This window comes from Melozone crissalis, unplaced genomic scaffold (genome assembly GCF_028551555.1).
Source record: "Melozone crissalis strain CALT ecotype California unplaced genomic scaffold, PUWL_Pcris_2 ptg000027l_1, whole genome shotgun sequence".
Classification (NCBI taxonomy): domain Eukaryota; kingdom Metazoa; phylum Chordata; class Aves; order Passeriformes; family Passerellidae; genus Melozone; species Melozone crissalis.
Window position 1 is genome coordinate 30,596,942 of NW_026535805.1, and position 23,885 is coordinate 30,620,826.

The 23,885-nt window shown below is 35.1% G+C and overlaps 1 protein-coding gene across 1 annotated transcript in view; it reads right to left on the reverse strand.

The window, feature by feature from the left end:
- Positions 1-23,885, reverse strand: part of ADGB (androglobin) — an 85,435-nt gene that overhangs the window by 10,355 nt on the left and 51,195 nt on the right. Inside the window, exons 21-28 of the mRNA XM_054279029.1 lie at positions 19,980-20,174; positions 18,515-18,608; positions 16,826-16,960; positions 15,870-16,023; positions 12,715-12,902; positions 11,040-11,224; positions 5,831-6,027; positions 4,549-4,660 (exon numbers count right to left, since the gene is read on the reverse strand). Of these exons, the coding sequence (XP_054135004.1) occupies positions 4,549-4,660; positions 5,831-6,027; positions 11,040-11,224; positions 12,715-12,902; positions 15,870-16,023; positions 16,826-16,960; positions 18,515-18,608; positions 19,980-20,174 (1,260 nt within the window). The remainder of the gene's footprint in view (positions 1-4,548; positions 4,661-5,830; positions 6,028-11,039; positions 11,225-12,714; positions 12,903-15,869; positions 16,024-16,825; positions 16,961-18,514; positions 18,609-19,979; positions 20,175-23,885) is intronic.

The following is a 23,885-nucleotide window of genomic DNA, read 5'->3' on the forward strand; positions in this document are numbered from 1 at the left end:
CTCTGAATCAAGGGGAGATGTGAGCAGCAACTTGGGGCTTTTCTAAGGGCAAAGCCAGGCAAATGCTTTGTATGGGATATGATAAGAAAGGCAGGCAGATGATAAAGAAAGTAAAAGGCCATTCCAGCTCAGCTTATGCATCAATCATCACAAACTCTCAGTGGCAGTTTTTTATATCTGTGTGGCACCAACAAAAGCTTGGTCATCACACGGGCTGACAGTGATGACAAACAGCTGACAGCAACTTTAAAATTAGCTTCTCTACTTCTTTTCAATTATTTATACAAAAGTTCATTTAGTCTAATGCCAAATGGGACCAAAGTGATCATCCAGTCTGATGTCCTGTCTACAACAAGTTAAACAATTGCACCAAACGATTCCTAGCTGAAACTCAGTTTCAGATTGAGATACATAAATTCTCATTTTTAGATAGGCAGCTACTCCTGGTTTATGAGATTTAAATTACAGAGAATTTATCTTATTCATAGGGATAACACAGAGGAGTCTTTTGTAGCTTTCTTTGAGAAGATATCATGCTACTGCTATCTGAAATAGGCTCTGAGCATTTAGTGGAACTACCCAGTAGCTGGTAGCAATGACTGTTAGTTGCCCAATGAGGGACTTTCAGATTTCATTAAGAAAAGAATGAGAAGTTCAGATGTCACTTATCCTGTCTTTGACTGGACCCTCAGAAGGATTCTTAACAGATGGCAATGTCAAAAGTCTTTCCAAAGCTGGGCTCACACAGACACTAAAATTACAGAAAAAATGCACCAGGACAGAAGCAAACCAATAATCTGGTTGCAGTACTGGTGTGGGCTTAGGGCATGGCTAACAGATCTACAGCACCATCATGTACCCTCTGTGAACTATTTGTTCACTGAACACCAGGCAAGTGATTAATTACTACTGACAGGCAAGCTGGGAAAGAGAAAGAGAGAGAGAGAGAGAGAGAGAGATCTGAACATCCTGTTAAACATCCCATGGAATCCTCTCCTTGGCATGAGCCAGCAAGTTCTCCTGTGGAAAATAACACCTGTGGGAGAAACTTTGACCGCTCTGGAGGATAAAAGGGAATATTCCAAAGCATATTGTCTGTCCTGCCTTTCCAAACCTACCTTTACTACCTGGGCTGGGCACTCCATCTTCTCCTGCTTTCCCAGTTGCATAGACAGCCCTCATCAACAGCTTACACTCCTAAGTTAATTTAAGGCAATATGTAAAATACGTGCTGCAGTTAGCATTCAGCACACAGTGATGATTCAGCTCAGGGTTGTGACAGTTGCACAATAAAAGTGATGATCTTGCTACAAGAAAAATAAAACCAAAGAACCCAGAAACGTAATAGCCAAAAATCCTAAATACAAAATGAACCTTAAAATGATGTTGTTCACACAGTCACGCAACTGAAAATGGTGCTAGCAGTTGCAAGATTGCCTGCTTATTGTTCCCCTTTTATACAAGAATCTTGAGCTTACATTTTAAAAATTCTTTTTTCCATTGAAAGCTTGCTCCATAACAGTGCTCAGAAGAAAGAGGCAAAAAAAAACCAAAGACCAAACCAAACCAAAACAAAAAATGAATAAACAAAAAAGGGAGGAAGAAAGGGGAAAGAATAAAGACACTATAAATAAACTACATGGAACTTCCTAATTTCTGTGTACTTAGGTTTTCCTGCCTAATGCCTTTTTAATGTTTTGTTTGTACAGTGGGTTCTTTAATGAAACATTTAATGGGATTTTATATATAATAAATATGACTAAGTATTATTCACAAAGTAACTTTTGCTAACACAGTGCTTTTTACAAGTACAAACATCAAGAAATACAAAATTATCATAGCATCTGTGTATCAGAGAATTTACTTTCTTCAAAAATGTTCTAAATAAGTATTTATCAGATTGGTGAATAGGAAGAGTATAATAGCATGGGTCTTAATTTAAAAGGAGACTATTTTAAAAGATTTTAGTAGCTCTTAATACAGAGTTCAAATATGCTTTTGTCATGATAAATTAGCTTTAATACAAAATTAACTCTAGATGGCAGTCTTGGCTTACATGAAAAAAGGGTACTTGGGAAAACGTTTTGCATAAATTTTTCACCTGGCTCACTGCAGCATTCTTAAAAATCATGTGGTGAAACAATACCTTTATGGTTACATTCCAACATTATTATTATATGAATTTCGTGTCTGACAATTGTGTTGGCAATTTTAAATGGTAAAGGTCAGTTTTCAAACTGATTTAAGACTAGCTCACAATCAGAGAAAGGAATAAATGTTTGGGCTTTCCCCCAAAATACTGAACTATAGTAAGCACTTCAGATAAATATTGCTGTCAATAGGGGTACAAAAGATAAACACTAAATATCAAGTGAGTATTGTTGTTTCAACTTTTTGATATAAGTTGTCTTTAAACTCTGGTGGTGGCCTAGGCAATCTGTTGGTATCCTTGTATAAACACAGACACTCAGTTAATAAGAACTGTGAAATTGATTTGGTTACTTTGAAAGGCAGCATTTATGAGAGGGCACAAAAATTAAACCATTTAAAAATTATTATATTTACACCATTTTAAAATAATCCCAAGAAAAAAAGTGCTTGTGTTCACTGACTGCAAATGAGCATCAATTAGCATGGAGAAGGGGAGTTATGAACTGGAGTAGTGTTACCTTGAATTCAATGAGAGAACACTCATGACATTGCCAAGGTTTAGTGATATGAGTTGAGAACTAATGAAGAAATTTTCGAGATTAAGTCACCTCCTTTGACCTGCAGTTTTACAGACCTGCAGTTTTACAGACCATGGTGAAACTGTATAAAACGATATTGTCATGTGCAAGCTGTCACTATGAAGCCAACTCAGAAGGGTAAGAGGATGCAATAGAATGTCTATGGTGAGAAGGAGTGTAACAGGGAAAACTAAGAGAATGAATTGAATAATCTAAGAAGAAAGTATGATATTGTGAAGAACACAACAAAATACAAGCAGGTGAAATCACTAAAAGAGCTGTGACAAGTCTGTAAGCCCACATGACATAGCTCCTCAAATGCTACTAAAACTGGCTACAGTAAACCAAGAAGATACATATTTTTAAAGTTGTGTAATAATAACTGAAGAAATAATGAAAAAAATCTCAAATACTGCATATGTCCCAAACCCAAGGAATTAAATAATATCCATCAGCAATCACTGCTGCTGAATCTAAGTTCAGTCCAGAGTACTAGAAATTACTGAAAAAAGACCTGACCAGACATTTAAAAAGAAACATCTAAATAGAATAAAAAGTGAGGCATACCACTAGTAAATAAAAACCAAACCATCCTAAATAATTTTTTTGAGTATTAGCAAGTGTTTTTATATGAGGAAGCAAATAATTTTTTCATATATCTTTTAAAAATTGAGTTATAAAACTTTAATATTAATTATGCAGAAAATCTTCTGAATTATGGAAAGTAATATTTTAGGTTCTGCAGGAATCTACGGGTGAGAACACAGGAGCATCACCTGCATGTGTATGTGATGTTCTGCACCTGCAGCTGGAGTAGGGCTGCAGCCTCAGAGCCTGTAGGGGATGCAGAGGCAAGCTATGGGGCACATTAGATGCAGCTGGTGGAAGAATCTGCCTTTTCAGAAATACAGTCTATCTAGGGGATTCCATTCTTTCCAGCCTACGAGGGAAAACCAAGATAAGGCAGCTGGTGCTGTTTGTGTTTGTGCTGAGTGTCTGTCTGAGATCTCTGTAGCTGGCAGTGTGTGTGTGTTTCTGTGTACATATACACCCTTACATACATGTATACATCGTGTGTGTCTGTGTCTATGTGCACGTGCTTGGTGGAATTTCATCTTCAGCCTCACAAACAGTTGGATCTGGGAATGTGGAGTGGCAGAGCCTTGCCTCTCTCAGGCTCTTGGGTCTAGAGTGATAAACTTTAACCTAATAAAGATCTATATCATCTTGTGTCAACCTGGCTGATAAAAGAAGAAGAAAATATGAGACACTTATGTAATTTACAGAATACTGACTAGGATTCTAAGTGCTTTTAATATGTCTTGGGATTGGTTTTTACAGTCCCTTAGGAAGAAATGCTACAATAATCTGTAAAAAACCCAAAACCTTCTGTAATTTCTCTGTCCTCTTCATGACTTAGATATACAGACTGTACTTGGGAGCTTTCCTAGCCTTTTCTCTGGCTAAATTCTTCTCCCAGCAGTACAGAAGAAATACATTTCCCAAACTAGGCCTTTCCCCACATCTTGTTCAGTGCATTTTGTTAAATTATCAGCAGGCACACTTCTGATCTAGATCTCTACCTAAAGCTGGGCCCTAAGAAGGTGTCTTGCAGTGTAGTCTCTGTTTTTCTTATATTTTGTGAACTGAAGATGTAGATTTATGCAATCAAACTTAGTTTCTAAGAACTACAGAAGAAAAATTTTTCTTGCCGAGTTATTTCACTCAAACAGTGAAAAAATGTTGCTTGGAGTAATAGATATTTTTTTAAATCAGTGACATGATACATTTGACTAAATATGTACTTAGATTAACCTACCTTTGATATAATCTTTCTGCTTTTCTTTCAGTTCCTGAACAAGCAAAGCCTCACTCTCAGTAAGTGGCCAACTATCATGCAACACCAATGCCTCTATTGAATACTGGTGAGACTGTGAAAGAAAATGCAACATGCTGAAGTCATAGCAATTGCAACAAGCATTCAAGTCCTGCAGGTTAATAAAGTGCCAGCTATTGAATTCAGCAAATAAAACACATAATTAATTTACAAGCTTGCACACAGCAGTACTCACAAGAAGCTTAAAAAATTAATGTTAATTCCACAGATCTCATTTTAATTCCTGTGAAGTTAAACAATTACTCATGTGTTTATCAAGTAAAACTAAACTGGGCTACACAATAAGGAGCTACATTCCTGTAAGATTTCCATGTAACTTCCCTATGTATGCCATGTACTACAACAAAGACTTTTGTCTTTGATTTTAAGACTTACTACACGGCTTTGAGCCCTTGTACGAGCACTCAATAATGCCTTAATTTGAGGCAGAGGTGACAGGGTCCATGGGCTGTTTCAAGCATTGTCTAAACTGAATTGGAAATTATTATATTTAGAAACTGTTTTCCAAAATTCTAATGCCAGTTCTGAGTCAAAGGAACAACTTTGGAGTCTATTTCTCAATATTTTTTGTTTTCTTTCTTTATTTTGTTGTAATTTAATTCAAGTATCAAGAAAAAAATCACAGCAGAAAACCATGTGGAGATGTAAAACAAGAATTGTTTTAGAAAGTATACTTAGTTTCTCTAAAATAGACAATACTAAATGGCATCAAGAAAAACCCATGGTTTGACATTGGCCTCTGACAAACCTGACTTGAGAAGCAGATATTATGTGTCTGTTACTAAAACTTGCAGCTGAGTGGAAATAGTTGTTTCTCTATGCAAACTATTACAGATGGCCTTTTATAATATCATATTTCAAAGAAAGCTCATATTGAAGGATCAAAACTTTAGTTTTATTTCTGGAAATTTTTGATCTTTATGTGAAAGTTATGCCGTACTTGTATTTGATTTGCCAATTGAAGAACACTTAAAGATAGAGTAAATCACCTTGACATGAAACCCCCTACTTATTTAGTCATTCATACATGTACATTAACCTTTTTTTATCACCTCATTCAAAAGCTACCGACAATCTTAATTTTAGATTCTTATTTTTACTCCAGGATAGAAGATCTCTCCACATGTACCAAAAGGATTAGCAATAATACTTCACTGTTTGCTTTTTTTTCCTTCCCAAATCCCAGTGATTAACAAACTCTTACTTCTTCTGGGCTTCCAACATTATTTTCAAAGTTTTCTGAGGCTGAAGATTCATCTGTTAATATCACTGAGCATTCCTGTACAAGGTCTGCCTTGGAAGAAGCTTTGCTGTCCTTTGATGAATTATGACTTCTTTTTTTTAATCGTCCAGTTTCCAATCCCTTCACTGTATTACTTTGAATAACTTGTAACTTTTTTACTGCAAGATGACAAAAAAAGAAGTCCTGAAATTCTATGAATTACTGGTATGAGGTAAACAGATGCTCCCAGAAAGTATCAGAAAGAATTAACATAGTCCATTTTCTCATACTGGATTAAACTCAGAAGCTTCCAATTAAAATTATGCTTATTCCAAATACTACCCTAATTTCATTTTGCCTGCAAATCACAAATATCTTCAAAGTAAATAATGAGAAATTGAAGGCTGTATATATGACTGTTGTTAGTTTATAAAGCATATAATTTTTCCCCTGAAAGCTCATGCTTCTTTCCTGCACTAACCCTCATAGCATCATGCTATCCATTACAAAATGTAGAGAGCCTTGTGCTCTCTATGATGGGATCCCTTTGTGGCTAACATAATTTAGTAAATAATGTAAAACTGGATTAAGGGAAGAGGTGCATTGACCACAGTTCTGGCACTGCATACCTTTCCAGAAGTCTCTTATCTCTTTATGCCAGCCTGAAACAAAATCATAGATAACTTGAGCTACAAAAGAGCCAGTCTTGAAAGGATCCCTTGATTTGTGATCCATCCTTTATCAATGTATATAAATCTCAGCTAAGGAAGATGTTATGTGGAAAAACTGTGAAAACGAGACTATTCTAAAGAAGGTCTGGCACAGAAATATTAAGTCAGAAAACATAAATTTGTTTTCATTTCTAATGCCATTGTGATGGGGTCTTATGCCTGCATGTCTACAGAGAAAGTAAAAAAGAATTCTAAAAGTGAACATCTCATAGAAAATTGAATAAGGACAGAGAATAATACCTCTGAGCAAGCAGCTTCACCTGTGTTACACTGGACCATCAGCTGGGAAAGAGATATCATTCTGCCTTCATTGAGACAAGAGGCTTTACTCCTCTTAGGGTTCATTGCATAAAAATAGGATGATACTGCATCATTTCAACACTTTGAAAGAAAAATGCACACTTTCATGTATGTTAATGAAACATCCAGGGAAATTCACAGGAGGTGGCAGGACTATTAGACACCAGATGGAACAAAATATAATGCTGGTGTGTCAAAGAATAAATGCCCAATTAGAGGTTAAGTTTGCCCCTAGAAACTCAATTGGAGCCAGGAAATATTGTTTCTTATGAAAGCCAAATGCCATGGATTCCTTCCTACTGCATCTTTCCTCTACATAAGCCAGTGCTTCCTTGTTCCTAAGAAAAGCAGTAGAAGTCAGGAAATCAAAATAAGACCTTGCAGAGATGGTCTCTTAAAGAGGTCTCAAACTCCTAATCACAAGTTCTAAGTTGCTCATCTGCATTGCATTCAGAACCTTTAGCACCAGAGCCATCCCTCTTGCTGTCCCTGTAGCAAGGACGCCTGTGAGAGAAAACCACAAACCATTTTTAAGGTGCTGCAACTCCATGGCTGCTGTTTTGTAAAAGGTATGCCTAAGCAAGCCTGTAACTATGGAATAGTTTCTCACTCAGCTGCTGCTGAGCTTTCTAGGTATCAGTTAACATCCCATGCTGTGAAGGTGAGAGTAGATGTAATTCACAGCAGTTAGATTATTAGGTCTTTCATCAGAAGGAATAAAAATCATGAGGCTTTCACTCAATAGAAGTGCATTTGGATGAATAAGAAACAATATCCACAGATCTGAATTGTGAATATTCTACATCTGCAAGAAAACCCGTTTCAAAGAAATAACCTGTATTCCAGATGGAAGAATAGCTACATAAAGACATTTTCTAATTGCATAAATTGCCTTTAGTTTACCATTTGCAATATTTGCATAAAGGTTGCAAGTCAGGAATGATCTTCAGTGCCTGTCTGAGCACTGTTAGCAAGGGCCAGTGGAGGTAATTTATAAAAGGGTAGCTTTAAAGCAGTGAGGCTACTTAGATGTACTGCCTTGGAGTCAGCAGAGGGGTGAGCTCCACTCTAGATGCGTTGTGTTGGGGCTTTAGGAGATGTGCGCTGCCCTCTGCAGGACCTTAACTCCACCGAGCAAGACAGGTAGAGCTCAAGACAGGTTGTATTCCTCGGGCTACAACTGGTTTTCATGAATGCCTCGCTATTCGCCTCTTCTCTCTCTCCTAAACCTGAGTATTGACAAATTCTATAAAGATTTTCCCAGAGGAAGATCCTGTCATGAAGATAATTCCTCTCAGAATGGTGGAATCCCCCATAAGAGTCAATCTGCTTCCTTTACAGGAAAGATCACTCAGAAAAGCCCCCAAAAATACATACACAGCCACACAGCCACTAAATCTCGCAATGGTCACCAGGTGGTGCTGTAACACCAATTTTTTTTTTTTTAATTTTTTTTTTTTCTTTTTTATTTTTTTACTATATACAAAAATGTGCGTGTCATTCTTGGTTTTCCTAAATTCTGGCTAGAAGAAACTTCCACCTACCTTACTTCCATATTCAAACAAATATCTGAAAGATATTTTTATACTTTTTAACAGGATTGTATCAGACTGTTACTGTGGAAAATAAAAGGATTGTGAGCATTCACTTGCCTATCTGTTCTTAGGCAACTGCTGTGCTTGTATCAACAAAACACGTGCTTGCAATGTGTGTGTCAATATAAGTCCTTTATTGTCAAGCAAATGTTCAAGGTCCAAGTCATTTGCTACATCTCAGAAGAGGTGAATGTATTCAAAATCTGTTGGTTTAATGTAGTTTTTGAGCTGTAAAAGACATTAAGAGAACAGCTGTGACTGGAGATGAATTAACAGGATGTGGGTGGGCAGGGAGATAATGTTTTATTGGTGATGGTTGTGCAATAATGTCACTTAAGAGAACTTCTGGCAACACAGTGTTCAATTCTATGAGAGGCAGAACATGTGTGGTAGTGAATAAGTGTCAAATTTAGGGATTGTATGTGGCTTAACTAACAAGATTGGTGCCAATAGTATAGCAGTGCTCTCTGATTATTCTTATTCTGAGAAGACACACTTTTTAGAGAACAAAGAAATACTGACAGAAGGAATCTTGTTGTATTGAGCGTCATTTGTATGAATCTTCACCTGAACTTGGAATCAGTGTTTCTGAGAGTTTGTATATTGTTATTGTACAGGCCATAAAAACACTTTTGACAATACCAAAGAAACATGCTTTTACAATGCCATATATTGAACCCCTAATGAACCTAGAGACACTCATTAGATTGAGTAATACAGTACTCTCATATTGGTTATACTGAGTCCATTTCACAATATTTTCATTTAATTTGGATGCTATGAAAGATTATACACAAACTATCTTCTTTGTGATATACAGGATGTATATTAACAGGAGAAGAACTTCAGTGTTAAGGCCAGTTGGTCTAGCATTGTAAAATTATAAATATTGTAAAAATATAACTAATAGTAAAACAAAAGAACAAACAGTGATCAAACAGTGATCAAACAGCTTCACAGTCATTCATTCCAAATGGCAACTCTCTATATACTCACACACACCTAATGAGCATCAGAATATTAATTTCAACTTCAAACATAGCCTAAAATCATAACAGGATTTTATGTCCACCACTGCTAAATAGACCCTGACTAAAAAACCTTCCTATTTTCAATCAGGTTAATGTAACAGATATTTCATCAAATAATTCAAAGCGGATTAAAATAATTTTAAATTAACAGAAATTATTTGTATGATTGCATATTAGAGCTAGAATGTTTGTGTCTGATTTCTGAACATATTTTGCAAAGTTCTCACATGTTTGTCCTGGTAGACTGGCAAAAGCAAAACACCACTTCCAGTTATTTTTATTTTGCCCCATCCTCTCTCTTTCAGCCTCTGGTGGAATCCATTTCTCTTCTCTGTCACTTGATTGTGCTTTTTAACTTATTTCAGTCTTCAGACTATCACCTTTGCAAGGAGACATTCTCCCGAAGCAAAGTTTCTCCTTCACTTTACTGAGAGTATCTTGGCAACTTCCTGACACTACTGTGATGCTGATCCTAAGCTGAGCTATTTTATGTATTCCCCTTTCTATTTCCACCAGTCTACCATTAAGTTTACTAGTCCACTTCCACATTCCAAAAACATTAACCAAAAATAGCTACTGATTATCTTGGTAACTCAGAGAGAATCATGACAGGTTCTTCTCCATGACTTCCTTTAAAAACCTAATGCTTTCATCTGATGAATGACATTTTAAGAGCATGGTTTCCATAGGACTAATTTTTTTTTAATTTTTACATTTCTGGTAATAACAAGGTGCAGTTGAGACAGAAATCAAGATATTTCACAAATATGATGAATTTTTTTTTTCCCATAAAGCATTGGAATTTCATATTGCACATTATGCTAAAGGATCATGTTTGAAAACTTCACAGTTCAAAATAGTGGAGATGAGCATAAGAAATATAATGCTCTTCTGGGCTTTAGCAAAGCAATAATCCAGTATTTGAACAATTTGTCTTTGCCTCAGGTTCTCAATATGCTCAAACAGGCAAACTCTGATTTATAGAAGATTTATTGTTTAGAAGTCTTCATAGAAGGACTGAAGACTTTCATATCTTACATATCTTATGTATAGTGGTGTCACTGGAGAGTACAATAGCAGACTTGGCTTATAAACATCTGCTTTATTTAAGCAAACTTGTAATTCTTATGAAGAATTAATTTTAAAATTGAAACCCAACTATAACGAATAACTCAAAATAGCACACAAATGAAATGGAAATCATTTGATTTACAAGTGAGGTGTAAAGAAAACAGGAAAACAAATGTAGATTATCAGAGAAGATGGCATGGCAGTAGTCTTAAAATCTATTATGTATAAGAAGTATAATGGAGACAGGCAGATGGTACTTAATTTTTGTCTAAAATTACCTGAGCACTACAGGGTCCATTGTTGAAAATATGTCTAAGAATTATGTCCCTCATTCAATTGTACTTCTTGGAACAGTAATGAAAAGAGCAGGGGAAAACAGTATTTTCCATGATTATCTACAGTTACTGAAAAAATATATATCCTGCAGTGAATAAAATTATTAAATATGGCATACAATACTTACACTGGGAGCTCAGAAGTGATTGATTACTCCTGAAATTAAAAACTGGGATGACTGCATTGCCCTTTCCAATGACACTTGTAATTTCCTTCTCATTATCTAGGACTTGTAGTTTAATGAGCACATCTGAATTAGAGGTTTGTACCTGCAATGTAGCAGTATGTGGTGCTGTGACCTTTACAAAATACCTAAAGAGGAAGAAAAAATTATAGCAATATAACCAACTATTCTTTTTAGGAAAGTACCTAAATGTTGTGCTGAACCGGAAGCAAACGCTTAAAATTGAGTCACAAATCAACTGTTTTCCTGGAATCTGATGGGCTAAGCTTCCTGTAGTGAAGTTTAATGCAGTGAATCAGCAAATAAAGCAATTGCTGCTGCTGAAAAATTGGGTGGTCTAGCTATTTATTTTTTTTTTCATTGCCTTATCTAATGTCCAAATAAACATTTGAATGCCTACTGTACTTTTATTTGTTGAATATCATTACCCAGATTAGGGAACTGTACCATTATAAAAGTACCTGAGGAAAAAAATAAAAAAGATCATTTGCTTTCAAAAGGGTAGGTATATCTCCTTTGATGGCAATAGCTACTTTGGTCAGCTTAAAAGAACATGGTATTAAAAACCTGTTGAATTAGAGTCTGAAGAAAAAAAATCAAATAATTGTTATGTTGTTCGAATAGTTGTTATGTTGTAACCCATTGCTTTATGCATGATATACTTTTTGTGCATAAATTCAAATTGTTATGACTAATCTCACCAAACAAGCAAAGAAACAAAAACACACAAAAACTCCATCACCCTGACTTCAGCACATTTGGAGTTAAAAATATATCATTATTTTTAAGGTTGGTAACATCAGAAGGGTGAAAAAATGAAAGTCATCAAGAAAGAGAATGCTTACAAAATTTTGGTTTTTGCATTTGATTTTTTATCATTACATGCTTTCTTCAATTATGTTGGAACTGATTCCTTCTCTTAAAGAGACCTCTATCCCAATAATAACAATTTGTTGGTTTGAATATTGAAAATGCTTCCAGGAATTAGGGTAAAATGTTTTAGAATTAATCTTCAAAATACACATATTTAATTAACTCTAAGCACAGGGCCTGTTGTAGTGCAATGCAAAGTTCTTTGTGTAAAATCTTAAGTATAGCAATTTAGGAATGGTTAGTTCTTAATTCAGAATGGATTTTAATGAACTTTAATTAATTTAAAAATGATTAATAAAACCTGAAACTCATGTTTGTTAAATATATTCTCCTAAAAGAATCAGCACACAGAAATAAAAAAAATATAAATTTTTCTGTCAATACTGCAAGATGGAAATTGGTCTGATATATTGGGAAAAGAGTGTTTCATTACATGTTTATTTCCCAAAAATACGATAGAATTTCAGCAATTGGCATATGGATAAGACAGAGCTTACAGAAGTGCAAAACACTGAATTTTGATTTTAAAGTTATAGTCTGTGCACTTCACACCTGTTCTTCATTAAGTAGTGACACTATTTCACAAATAACATTTTCACTAACCAAATGTTAATTTGATAGCCCATAACATTCAGATATTTGAATCAATATTTTCCCCTTCTAAGAAAGAGGAAAAACCACACTTTTCTGCTAGGGATGACTGATATAAACCTCAGAATTTATTAATCCTTCTCGCAATATTTACCTAAACAGTAGGAACTCCTTGTTGGGTATGTAATACTCCTTAAATTGAAGAGTAGAGAAGGTATCATTGACAGCCTCACGAGAGAGAGATGGAAGGGCACTCTGGGAGGTGCAGAAGCGCAGCTTCCATTTGCCACCTGGCACAGGCTGCTCACCAGTGTGTGCTTCAGCCACAAAAGTGTATCCTTTCTGAAAGGGGAGAAAAGTCATTTTTACATTTTACAACAGTTTTGGCAATAACACTACCCAAAAGGCACTCTGTGACTACATGCAACATACTTTTTTGTCCATTACACTTATTATTATAATAAGATGAGCTTCATCAGCAAGAATCTTATTACTCCAGTCTACTCTAACCTAGGGAGCATCTCTTATTTTAGCAATTTATATTTGGCAAAAAGGTACATGGCAAGTTAAGTCCAATTTCATCTACCTGGAAAGCTGTCAGGTGTTTTTAGGGGCAGAAACTACCAAAGTCCTGAAGTCACTTTCTAACAAAATTATTTGATGATTTAAAATGCTCCTTCATGCTTAGGGAGTGTGAAAGTAGGGCTGGATGAATTTGCTATATGGAAATTTAGAGATCACGTTACTTCAGTCTTCAAATCTGAGTCTTTCAGACTCAGATTACTTCAGTCTTCAAATTAACATTTACCCTAATTTAATAATGCCATTGCAGATATAGCATGAAATGACAAGATTTTTATCTTATTTTTATTAATATATTAAGAAAAAATATTTCTAGTATTACAAAATTCAAAAAATAATAAAAAATGCAACACACAATTAATAAGGCTGATTCAGATGCTCTTTATGAATCCTGAGAATAGGAATATGAGGAGCCAGGATACAACATAAAAAGATTCAAACCTTGATTAATTTGTATTTGTGAAAATGAAGGCAATGTGAATGTGATTACTTGAAAGGCAGGGACAGGAAAAAAGGATATAAGGAGTGAAATGGCCACTTGTAATGTTGCAGGGGAACTCAGCATTAAATCCCTTTTTCATTTTGTCTGACTAGCCCTACTATCCCCATATTTCAATTATTAAAATTTCATGTTGCACCTAAGAAATGGTCCAAATGAAAAAACTTTGAAAGGATCTGTTTCTTTCAGCCCTCTTCTAAACTCCTTTTAAAGAAATTACCATTTGCCAGCAAAACGCTTTGTTGAAAAATCCTTATAATAAATAGGGTTGTGATTTCAGAACTATCCAATAATTCAGGGCTGTGGCTCCATAAATACTGAATATTTAGAATGAAATAATGCTTTTTGACAGCACAGCATGCATGAGAAGAAAAAATTCTCACCATTTCTCTTGTTTACCTATCTATAAAGCCAATGTTATACAATCCTAATGTTCACTAAAAATATTCAGAAAATTCAGACTTAGGACCAAAAGTTTGTTTGAGTGGGCACTTTGTGAATACTACAAGCAATTAGAAAGCACAATAACTGAATTTTGTGTCTGGTAGGAAGACCAAGTCACTACTGAGAAATAAGAAAATATATGTCAACAACCCCATTAAATGTATGTCTCTTTTGTAAATAACCTTCAAGAGGTTTTACTACTTACTTAGAAACCTTGTTACAATTCACTATCTCTAGAATCAGAAAGGATTGTTTGCTAATATACCACCCAAATTAACTTTATGGCAAAGTAAGATGAATCCCTTACATCCTTCTATGTCTAGTCAAGAGAAATATCTGAGCAGTGTCCTTGCTCAAATAGACTTCTATTTTCTAGACTAAATATGGTGGTAGTGATGATTTCTTAAACTCTTATCTATGTAGGTCAGCTGAAGCTTGAGTGCTTATCTCTATCCTTCTCTACAATCTATTCAAAAGACTTGTGAATAATAAAGAGAGTAGAATTTAAAAAAAAAAAAAAAAAGCACACCAAGAACTAAAAGAAATTCAACTGTATCCAGCATTAGGGAAAAAAAACCACCAAAAAAACTTTAATGCAACCAAAAAAATCCAAATAATGCTAAGCAAGTACCCAGTTTCCATCTAGGTTGTAAAGTCTGCAAAAAGAAGACAGACTTTATTGCTAGTGTGCAGATTTTATCTTCATTGTCAATCATTCTGAAATGAACTTTAATGTGTTCCAGAAGTGTCTCTGCAGCAGAGTACCAGTATCTGTGACAGGATTCCTTTTTACCACTGTTGTAAATTTCTGAGTCATAGTTTGGAAGCAGAACTGGTGAGTGTATTCTTTTCAAAAATTACTTTTTATGTTATAATACTGACATTTAAGAATTCAGGCATACTGAAGAATTTCTTGCTTGATGTACTACATTGTTGACTATTTTTTACAAAATACTGTTACAAAAAAATATAACAGATTAAAGTAATACCATTGTATTCTGTGTTTACCAACAGCAAAATGTCTTGTCAAAGCATCAACAGAACTTTCCAAAGCATGTGCAGGTCCACTGAAACAATAGTCAACTATTTGGAAATAGGAAGAAGCAAGCTAAATTAGAGAGCATAAGGTGATATCCATACTCAGGAGCTCAAGAGCTAAGTGATTGAGAAATGTAATAAGAACAAGTAAAAAAAATACAGTATGCCTGCACAATTCTCTTTTAATACTCTTAAAATCACTCTTTACTCTATTAACCACATTTAATATTACAAAATATTAACCATTAGTTTAGCAAACAATAACAACACTGTGGGTTTGAGGGGGTTTAAGAGAGGACTTCTTAAATAGGGAGGAGCAGGAATCCAATGAAAAGGGCCATTTTCATCAGTAGTTGACAAAATCACTAGGGCTACTGTGCTGTACCCATGGGAAGAAAATATGTACCCTTATCATTTCTTATGCAAACTTTTTATAGCCACAAGTTGGGTATAAAACATTGGCACCAAATTTACTGTGCTCAGTGTTATGCACGATAAACAGGAAAAACCCCCAAAAAAACAGCAGCTGGAAGGAGTATATAGGAGAAATAATCAAAAGTTTACTAATAAATATTTAGCACGGAAGCAGATCAGGGGTGGTCTCTGTTCAAACTTGCTAATAAATAAGGGTATGCTTTTAAGTAGAACACTACTAACACTATGACATAGCTAAAAATCTCCACAGAATTTGGGCATTGTTTATTATTTTTAAAATTATACTTTTCACAACAAGTTCTTGCATTTACCTTATTTTTGGGATAAACATGAGGTGCCACATTGAAAAAGGCATGTGGCATTTCCTCCTGTGTGTCATTATCAAGAACATGAAGTCTGCAGGAAGGGATAGTGGTAAAGATCTTTGTCAATACAAACATGTCTTCTGGGACAATAAATATTTCTCTAAAAAAGAAAAATTAAATTATATCAAAAAAAATTTTCCCAAATAAAAGGATATGTGCAACACAAAGCAAAAAATATTGCCATGATTTAACCGCAGCCAGCAATTAAGTACAATGCAGCTGCTCACACACTCCCCACCCTCAACATACCTGAGGGAAAGAATCGGAAAGAAAATACAAATCTCATGTGCTAAGAACACTTTAACAATACAAAAAATATATACTAATAAATATTCTAATAATATGAATACTTTTAACGATTAGGAGAGGGAGAGAGAGTAACAGAACCCACAAGAAATGAATGATGCTCAATACAATTGGTCACCACTCACTGACCAATGGCCAGCCTGTTCCTGAGCAGCGATCAGCCCCCTTCCAGGTAATCCTCCCCCAGGTTATATACTAAACAAGACATTCTCTGGTATGGAATATCCCTTTGGCCACTTCAGAGCAGCTGTCCTGGCTGTGCTTCCTCCCAGATTTTTGTGCACCCCCTCACTGGCAGAGCGTGAGACATTGAAAAGTCCTTGACTTGGGGTATGCACTCAACGACCAAAACATCAGTGTGTTATCAATATTGTTATCACACTAAATCCAAATACGCTGCACTCTACCAGCTACTAGGAAGAAAATGAACAAATTAAGAAGAAAATGAACTTTGTTCCAGCCAAAGCCAGAACAAGTACATGCCAGAATTTAAGGAAAGCAGACAGGTAAGTAAGTTTTTAAGCAGCTTAGTGAAAAACCAGAGTGTATCAATACTATAACCCCATAAGAGTTGTATAGGACTTTGTGAAACTCACCTGAAAACCAGAAACCAGGCATTTGGTGGTTGATCAGCATATGTTACTGCATAGTCAGTGAAAAACATCTTACATGATTCATCTTCATAACAAGGAAACTTTTCAACTGAATTAAAGTTTCTTTTAAATATTTCTCTGGAAAGCAGAAAACAAGATAAAGACTTCAATCTAATCAGGGTGGCATACATATATATATATATATATATATATATATATATATACACACTGACTTTTACTTAATGCTGATCATGAAGAACACTACTTTGTTCATGAATGAAAAACAACAACATAAAATGTGCTACTAATGTTTCTCTAGTAGTTGTAGACTCTAAAATAAAAAAATCATGGAGGGATCAGTTCTTTCAGACCTCATGGCAAATATATACACATATTTCTATCCATCAGTCTACCTGTGACTATAGCTGCTTCTAATATCCCAAGATGTTATGGTTTCTACAAAACTTTACCTTTTTTTTTTTAATAAATATCAGTTAGCATAAATTCATTTTCTTTATATTAAGTTGTCATCTTAAAGCTGTAGATTCATTAGGATATTAAAATCCTTTTATTTAGTTTTAAAACATTTTGGAACAATAAAGTAATAAAACTTATTGGTCAAGGTGCTAGATTGTTATGTTAAATAGAAATCTGTCAGCTGTTAAAAAAAATTAAGCACAAGCACATTAGCATGATTTTAACACTCAAATGTATCCCTCAGGACAATGCCTATGAACCCCGTAAGTTTTATAGTTGGAAAGCAGGCTAAAAACTGCATTTAATTTTTGCTGATGCTACAGATCTAAAATGGAAGGCTAATATTTGGAACAAGGTTGTGCTTGCAAAGTCCTGATCCCATCAATGTATACAGGTTTTACAAAATTAGAAACACTAAAAGGTGATATGAAATTATACCTGGTGTGAATGTTGCTCAAATTGCTGGTTATAAGGAGTGAGGATTTATATCCACAGGCAGTAATTATTGCCAGTTTTCACTCCTCACCCCTGGAAGAATTGATTTACTGCTAGATCAGTTGTGTGAACACTTGCAGAGAGATTTTTGGAGGACTTAATGGAAATATGTGATCCCCAGAGAGTGTTAGGCTTGCAAATGACTTAATGAACACTGTTGAAATTAGAATAGCCATCTTTCCAAAAGCTGTAATAAAATAGCAGGAAAAGCATAGAAATACACCTACTACATTCCTACTACCTAGAAATACACCTACTTCAAGCAAGTGAGACAAAAATGACCCCTGTTGAGACAATAAACTGTGTACAAACTACATAGTAAAGCTATCTTCTTTCTACTGTCAATCATGATTGCTTAACAGATAGCACAAATAAAAAAAATCCTTAAATCAACTGGTTAACTGCTTGACTAAGGAATCAGTATCAGATCTATACTTATGGAGCAGCCTGAAAAATACTAAAAAAATTAAACATATGCAAAAGGTAATATTTTAGATCCAAAAAATTGGGAAAAATCAGTAACATATCTAAAAATTAGATTTTACTCATGTAGGGTATACACAATAAAGCATAGCATACATTTAGTAAAAAATTATTTCATCCCTTCCATCAGGTTTTTGTAATTTTGACACTAATAATGCTCTTACTGTGCTTATTTAGTGAAAAAACAGTTTATGAAAACTGCCTACAATAAAATAGTTTGATTTATTGCATGATTACCTTAACAACGTTACAGCACAATCTTCAAAATTTAACTCAATCATAGTCCACAGGTTTTTCAAAGTTTCTTCAACATCAGTGTTTTCTTTAGTACCTAGAGATAATCAAATAAGTTACAAAATATAACATCCAATTTACACCTGCCAAATACTTCTGAAAAATATGACTTATACAAGTAAACTGCCTTATTTATTTGGAGTTTTACAGAAGTCTCACTGAGCTCAAAACTGTTTTTTCCTTTGACAGAGTATTTTCCATTCATCACCATCTTTGTACTTTTAGGCACACCTACAACTGCAGAAATTATGTGATCAATATTTTGTCCAATTTACAGTTTTTTCACTGTAATATGTTGTTGTGATATTTGGCAATCTCTGTCCTCAGAGAATATGTTATTTAGCTATTGCTATTTCCCAGAAACTTTCATCTGCAGATACCAGGAAGGGGTAGGGATGCACCTAAACTATTTGTGTAGCTAACAGGAAAAGAATTGGGCAGCTCCAATGGGTAATTCGCCCCATCTGTGTTGGATAACTCACATAACAGGATGTGATGTCACCTCAAGGCATCTGCTTCTATACATGGAATACGGATGAAGATGAGACTGATTTGAAAGTTTTCAGTAGTACAATACAAATGTTGGTTTATTTCAATAAATACCTTATCTTTTTAAAAATAAATATCACTTTTCCTAACATGAATGGGTCCAGATTCAAGCCACAAACTTTGAATCTCAGACTAAAGATCTTCTTGTTAACCTTTGGATATCAGCCTAAAGAGACTGTTACTATGAAATTCCATTCCTCCTGTGGGTACTTAAAAATTATAGCAAAGTCTTTTCTTATCTGGTCTTTCTGAAATGACAAACTAAAGTAAAAGGCCTATATTCAATCCTGATCCTTACAACTCTACTCAGAATTTTGTGGTTGTTATCTTTCTTTCTTCCTGGACTGTGGATACTGTACCTGGACACAGTATTCCAGCTGAGATAACAGAATTGCTGAATAGGAAATATGCTATGAGTCCTGAACTGCTATGCAAGATTCCTCTATCTATATGCACAAGAATGAAGGATAGTATCAGTACAGTATCTTTGGAGGACAGCATCAGGCTTTGATATTGTGTGTGTTCCACTGACTGCTCATTATGAGGCTTAGGTTCTTGTATGATTTCTTTTACATTTCCAGAAAAAAACCTTAACATTTATCCCAGCTCTGACCTAAATCTACATTAATACAAATTCTGGTTTAGTATCTATGCAAATCTAGGGGGGGATGTATCTTTCATGAACTTTTTAGTATCATATGTGCTGAGTGGTTAGGAATACTTAAGAAAACTACAAGTTCTATTTTATTAGCTTCAGTTAATTTTACCAAGATATTAATTAGTAAAAAACTCTTTACAGTGAAGATTTTAATAAGATGAAGCATGAAACATTTTTGAAAGGCATTTATAAATGACACACCTGGTTCTCTGCTCTTCAGTATTTTCCTAATATAAGTCCCTCGCCAGATGGCTTGAATTCTGAGAGCTGCTGCTTCTTCTTCAGATGTGGGAGTTTGATTCTCACAACTACTAAGGGATTTCTCCTCACTGATCTCTGAAGGATTGGAAGAATGAGTAGCATCAACTAAGCTGGAAGTCTCGTTCCTGTTGCTTTCTGTAACAAATTTAAAAAATAAAAAACAAACAAATAAACACAAAACAGCAGAAGAGTGATTTCAAGCATAAATCTTCTATGATGGAAATATCACTCTTGCAATTTTTTTATCATAAGTTGAAGAAAATATACTGTATAATTACACAAAGTCAAAATGTCAGTTAATTTGCTAGTTACAAACATCGAATAATTTAATTTTTCTCTTCATGGACAGCTATTGCAGGGCATTTTTAAAAATCACATCTCTTACTGTGGCTTCAAAATGTTCTTCCAATCATGAACCCAGATGGTACACTGAAGCCTGACTCTGTACACAGCTTAAAAATGCTTCACTAGATTTTAATTACTTTTACCTCTCAATATGATAATTTTATTAAGTAATAATTTCAACACCAGTGTTGTTCAAAACATTTTTTTTAACCTTCACAAAGGAGCCATGGAATAAGGGTAAGATCTATGATAAAGGGAGAGCTCATTTATTGGACTGACTTTATGTTATCAAGGAGTTTCGAAGTGCAACAGAAATTAGTGGGTACTGACAGGTTAGCAATGAAGGCATTCTTGCCTAGAAATTAGCATCCTGGGAGCCATCAGAACCAGGACTTAGGGAAGGGTGTGGAGAGCAACACTCCAAGGGGCCAATACCAGAGGGGTAGTTTGGAACTGCACACATATGGAAAAAAGGGAGCAAGACAGTGTGATAGGAAGGAAACAGTGCTGAAAAAGGAAGTACCAACAAACAAGAAAAGTGGAATCTGCTTGAAAAATGTAGACAACATTGCAGGCAAACAAGCTGTCTTAAGATATTGCTTTCATCAGCCAGATAACACATTTCAATCTAATCACTTTTACTCAATATCGCTAAATCTGGCTGTGTTCTCAAACCATCATTTCTTGTCAGTATTGCAACTCCAAACCCTAAAAAGCCTCTTTAATGCTTGAGGACTGGAAGATTACACAACCCCACTTCAGTAGAAACCTAATTAGAAGTCAACAATATGAATGACAAAACCACTTTTATAAAACAGAAACATATAATCAATCACAGAATATAGACTTGAGTGAACCACTGAAGGTCATCTGGTCCAATCCCATATCCAAAGCCAGATGAATTTAGACCAGGTTGCTCCTGTTCCTGAATAAATGTCCAGTCCATTTTTTAATATTTCCATAATAATGGAGATGCCATAATTTAAATAGGCATTCTTTTCCAGCTTTTGACTACTCTCATGGTGAAAAATGCTACCCTAATATCCAGCTGGAATTTAACATGTTCTAAGATGTGTCCTGTCTGTGCATCTCCAGAATGGTTTTGGCTCTTCCATTCATTCATCCCTGTAACACACTTCAAAGTGAATTTGTTCAATCTACAAACTCGTCTATTTTACAATTAAATAACCCAGTGGCAAGATGACTTCTGACCTCACTAATCATTGTCTTCATGGAAGGGAAATAGACTTTGATTTTCAGCTCGTGCTTTGGCCCAGAAAAATGAGTCCTGCTGCAGAGCCAACATTCCTCATATAAGGCAAAAAAATGTATTATAAAGTAACAGTTGTATATATATGAACACACATATACACAGATTGACCTAATAGGTAAGAATATTCTAACATGGAGCAGGAATCAACAACATAGAAAAGTAAATACAACAAGTATTGGTGTGGTGTTGCCCTGTGAACTAGCTAAAAACTTCATCCACTGAAGATGCCAAGTAGATCCCATAACTAGAAGTAAATACCTATAACACACAAAAAACAATTCAATTTATAGAAACTTTCAGAAGCTAGCACAGATCAGGCCAAAACCCAAAAATTATGAGTATATATTCCTAAAGTATATATTCATAAGGAGATTCTTTTTGTTCTAATTTTTTAAAAAATCTCATAAGAACAAAATTTTTTTGCAACATTTAAGGCAAAATAATGAGGTCTTAATTAAATATTCTGAACTTTCAAGGCTTTTTTAACTTAATATTTCTTAATATTTTTTCTTGTAAGCAGAGAAATGTATATTGTGAAATGCTTTTAATCAATCAATCTTGAGCTAGTGAATGCTTTAAGTCCATCAGTATTGAAATAATGGATGTTTCAAATTTGACATTATGATTGAAAAAAATTTGTCAAAATTCTCTGACACACCTTAGCTGTTAATCAGAAGACACTGTGCTAGTAATAAAACTGAAGCTCTGAAAGCAGCCTAGCAAGACACTGTTCACCATAAAATCACTGCAGTTCCTGGAGGCAATGTAGGAATGAGTTTTTGAAAAAGAAGTATTTTGCATGAATTCAAGAGGCGTTTTACATATTCAACCAAATAATGCCAAACTTTCCCTCACCCCTCCAGTTCAAATCCAAAGTGCAAGAAGAAACAAATGTTCAGAATTCTCTTTTCATTCACATAATGCAACACAACCATATAATCAATCATCTTAACCTATGTTTCTGGAGGAGAAAGAAGCTTGTTCTGAGAAAGAACTGAGCAGGACTTTCCAAATACAGTTTCACAGTCAAGCTTATAGAGAACAGCTTGGAAGCTGGAACAGCTACAAAGATAAAATTTCAGACCAGAAAGTTTTAAGAGAACTGTACACAAAGGGCACTCCACTTCCAACTTGAAAGTTGGAATTTAACTATGAGAAAGAAATGTAGCCCCTGAAATGTGCCTAAACGACTGTTAAGTGTTTGAGACTCTTGAAAATCAGTGCCACAGACCTCCACTGGTTCACTAGTGGAGGGTCCACTAGTGAACTGAAACCAGGACAACGTAAAAAAAGAAAATGTGCAACTGAGAGCAGGCAGGAATTCTGATATGCTTCCTTTCCCAGGAAACATCACATACCTCTGTAAATTCACTACCTCATGATTGCCCAAATTCTGCAGGGCCTCCTTATTCACTCTCCTCCCAGAATACATTAGAAGAGCCATGCCATGGGGAAGCACTCAGCTTCAGATACTTCCATCCTTTTTTCATATGTTCATATGGTATGGTCTTCCACTTGTTTACTGTGGCTCTTCTGCTAATTGCTCCTTAGGGAGGGATGATACTTGGCAGTCAAACAGATATGACTGGATCATTTTCAGGATCGCTTCTCAGAAAATGTAGCAGCCATGACCACTAACTGCAGTCAATCATAATATCCTTGCCCGTGATAAATCTTGAGATTAATTCAGTACACAGTGAAAAATGAATATGCCAATATAAAATGGAGGTGCTGTTTTAGAAAAATCTGAGATTTGACCTGATATACTTGCAGATCCAGATGACAAAAATATTTTATTCATCTGTTATGGTAGGTTACACTGATGTCTGTTAGGTTCCAAAAGGTTACAGCCTCAGGTCTTGACAAGATTTGAGCAACCAACCTGACAATGCAGCAGAGCTAATGTGGGGGCAGGGCATTCAGCTGATGCCAATCCTTCTAGGCCTTTCTACCATGTAGTTTGCAACTGATATTTCCTGCTATCTACCTCTTTTCCCTGACAGTTCACTTGGTTTTTGCTTTATTTCTTTAGGTTTCTGGATGGAACCTGAACAGAAGCATGCATTTACTCCAAAGCAACTTTTATTAAGCAGGGCAAAATGTCAATAAAGGTCAAAAAATATACAATATCAATAAAACCAAAGGGAAACAATTACCCTTCCAGTCCAATAGGGATCTCTTGTAATTTAATTTTAGAAAAGCAAATAGTTTAAAAGGATATATTGGAC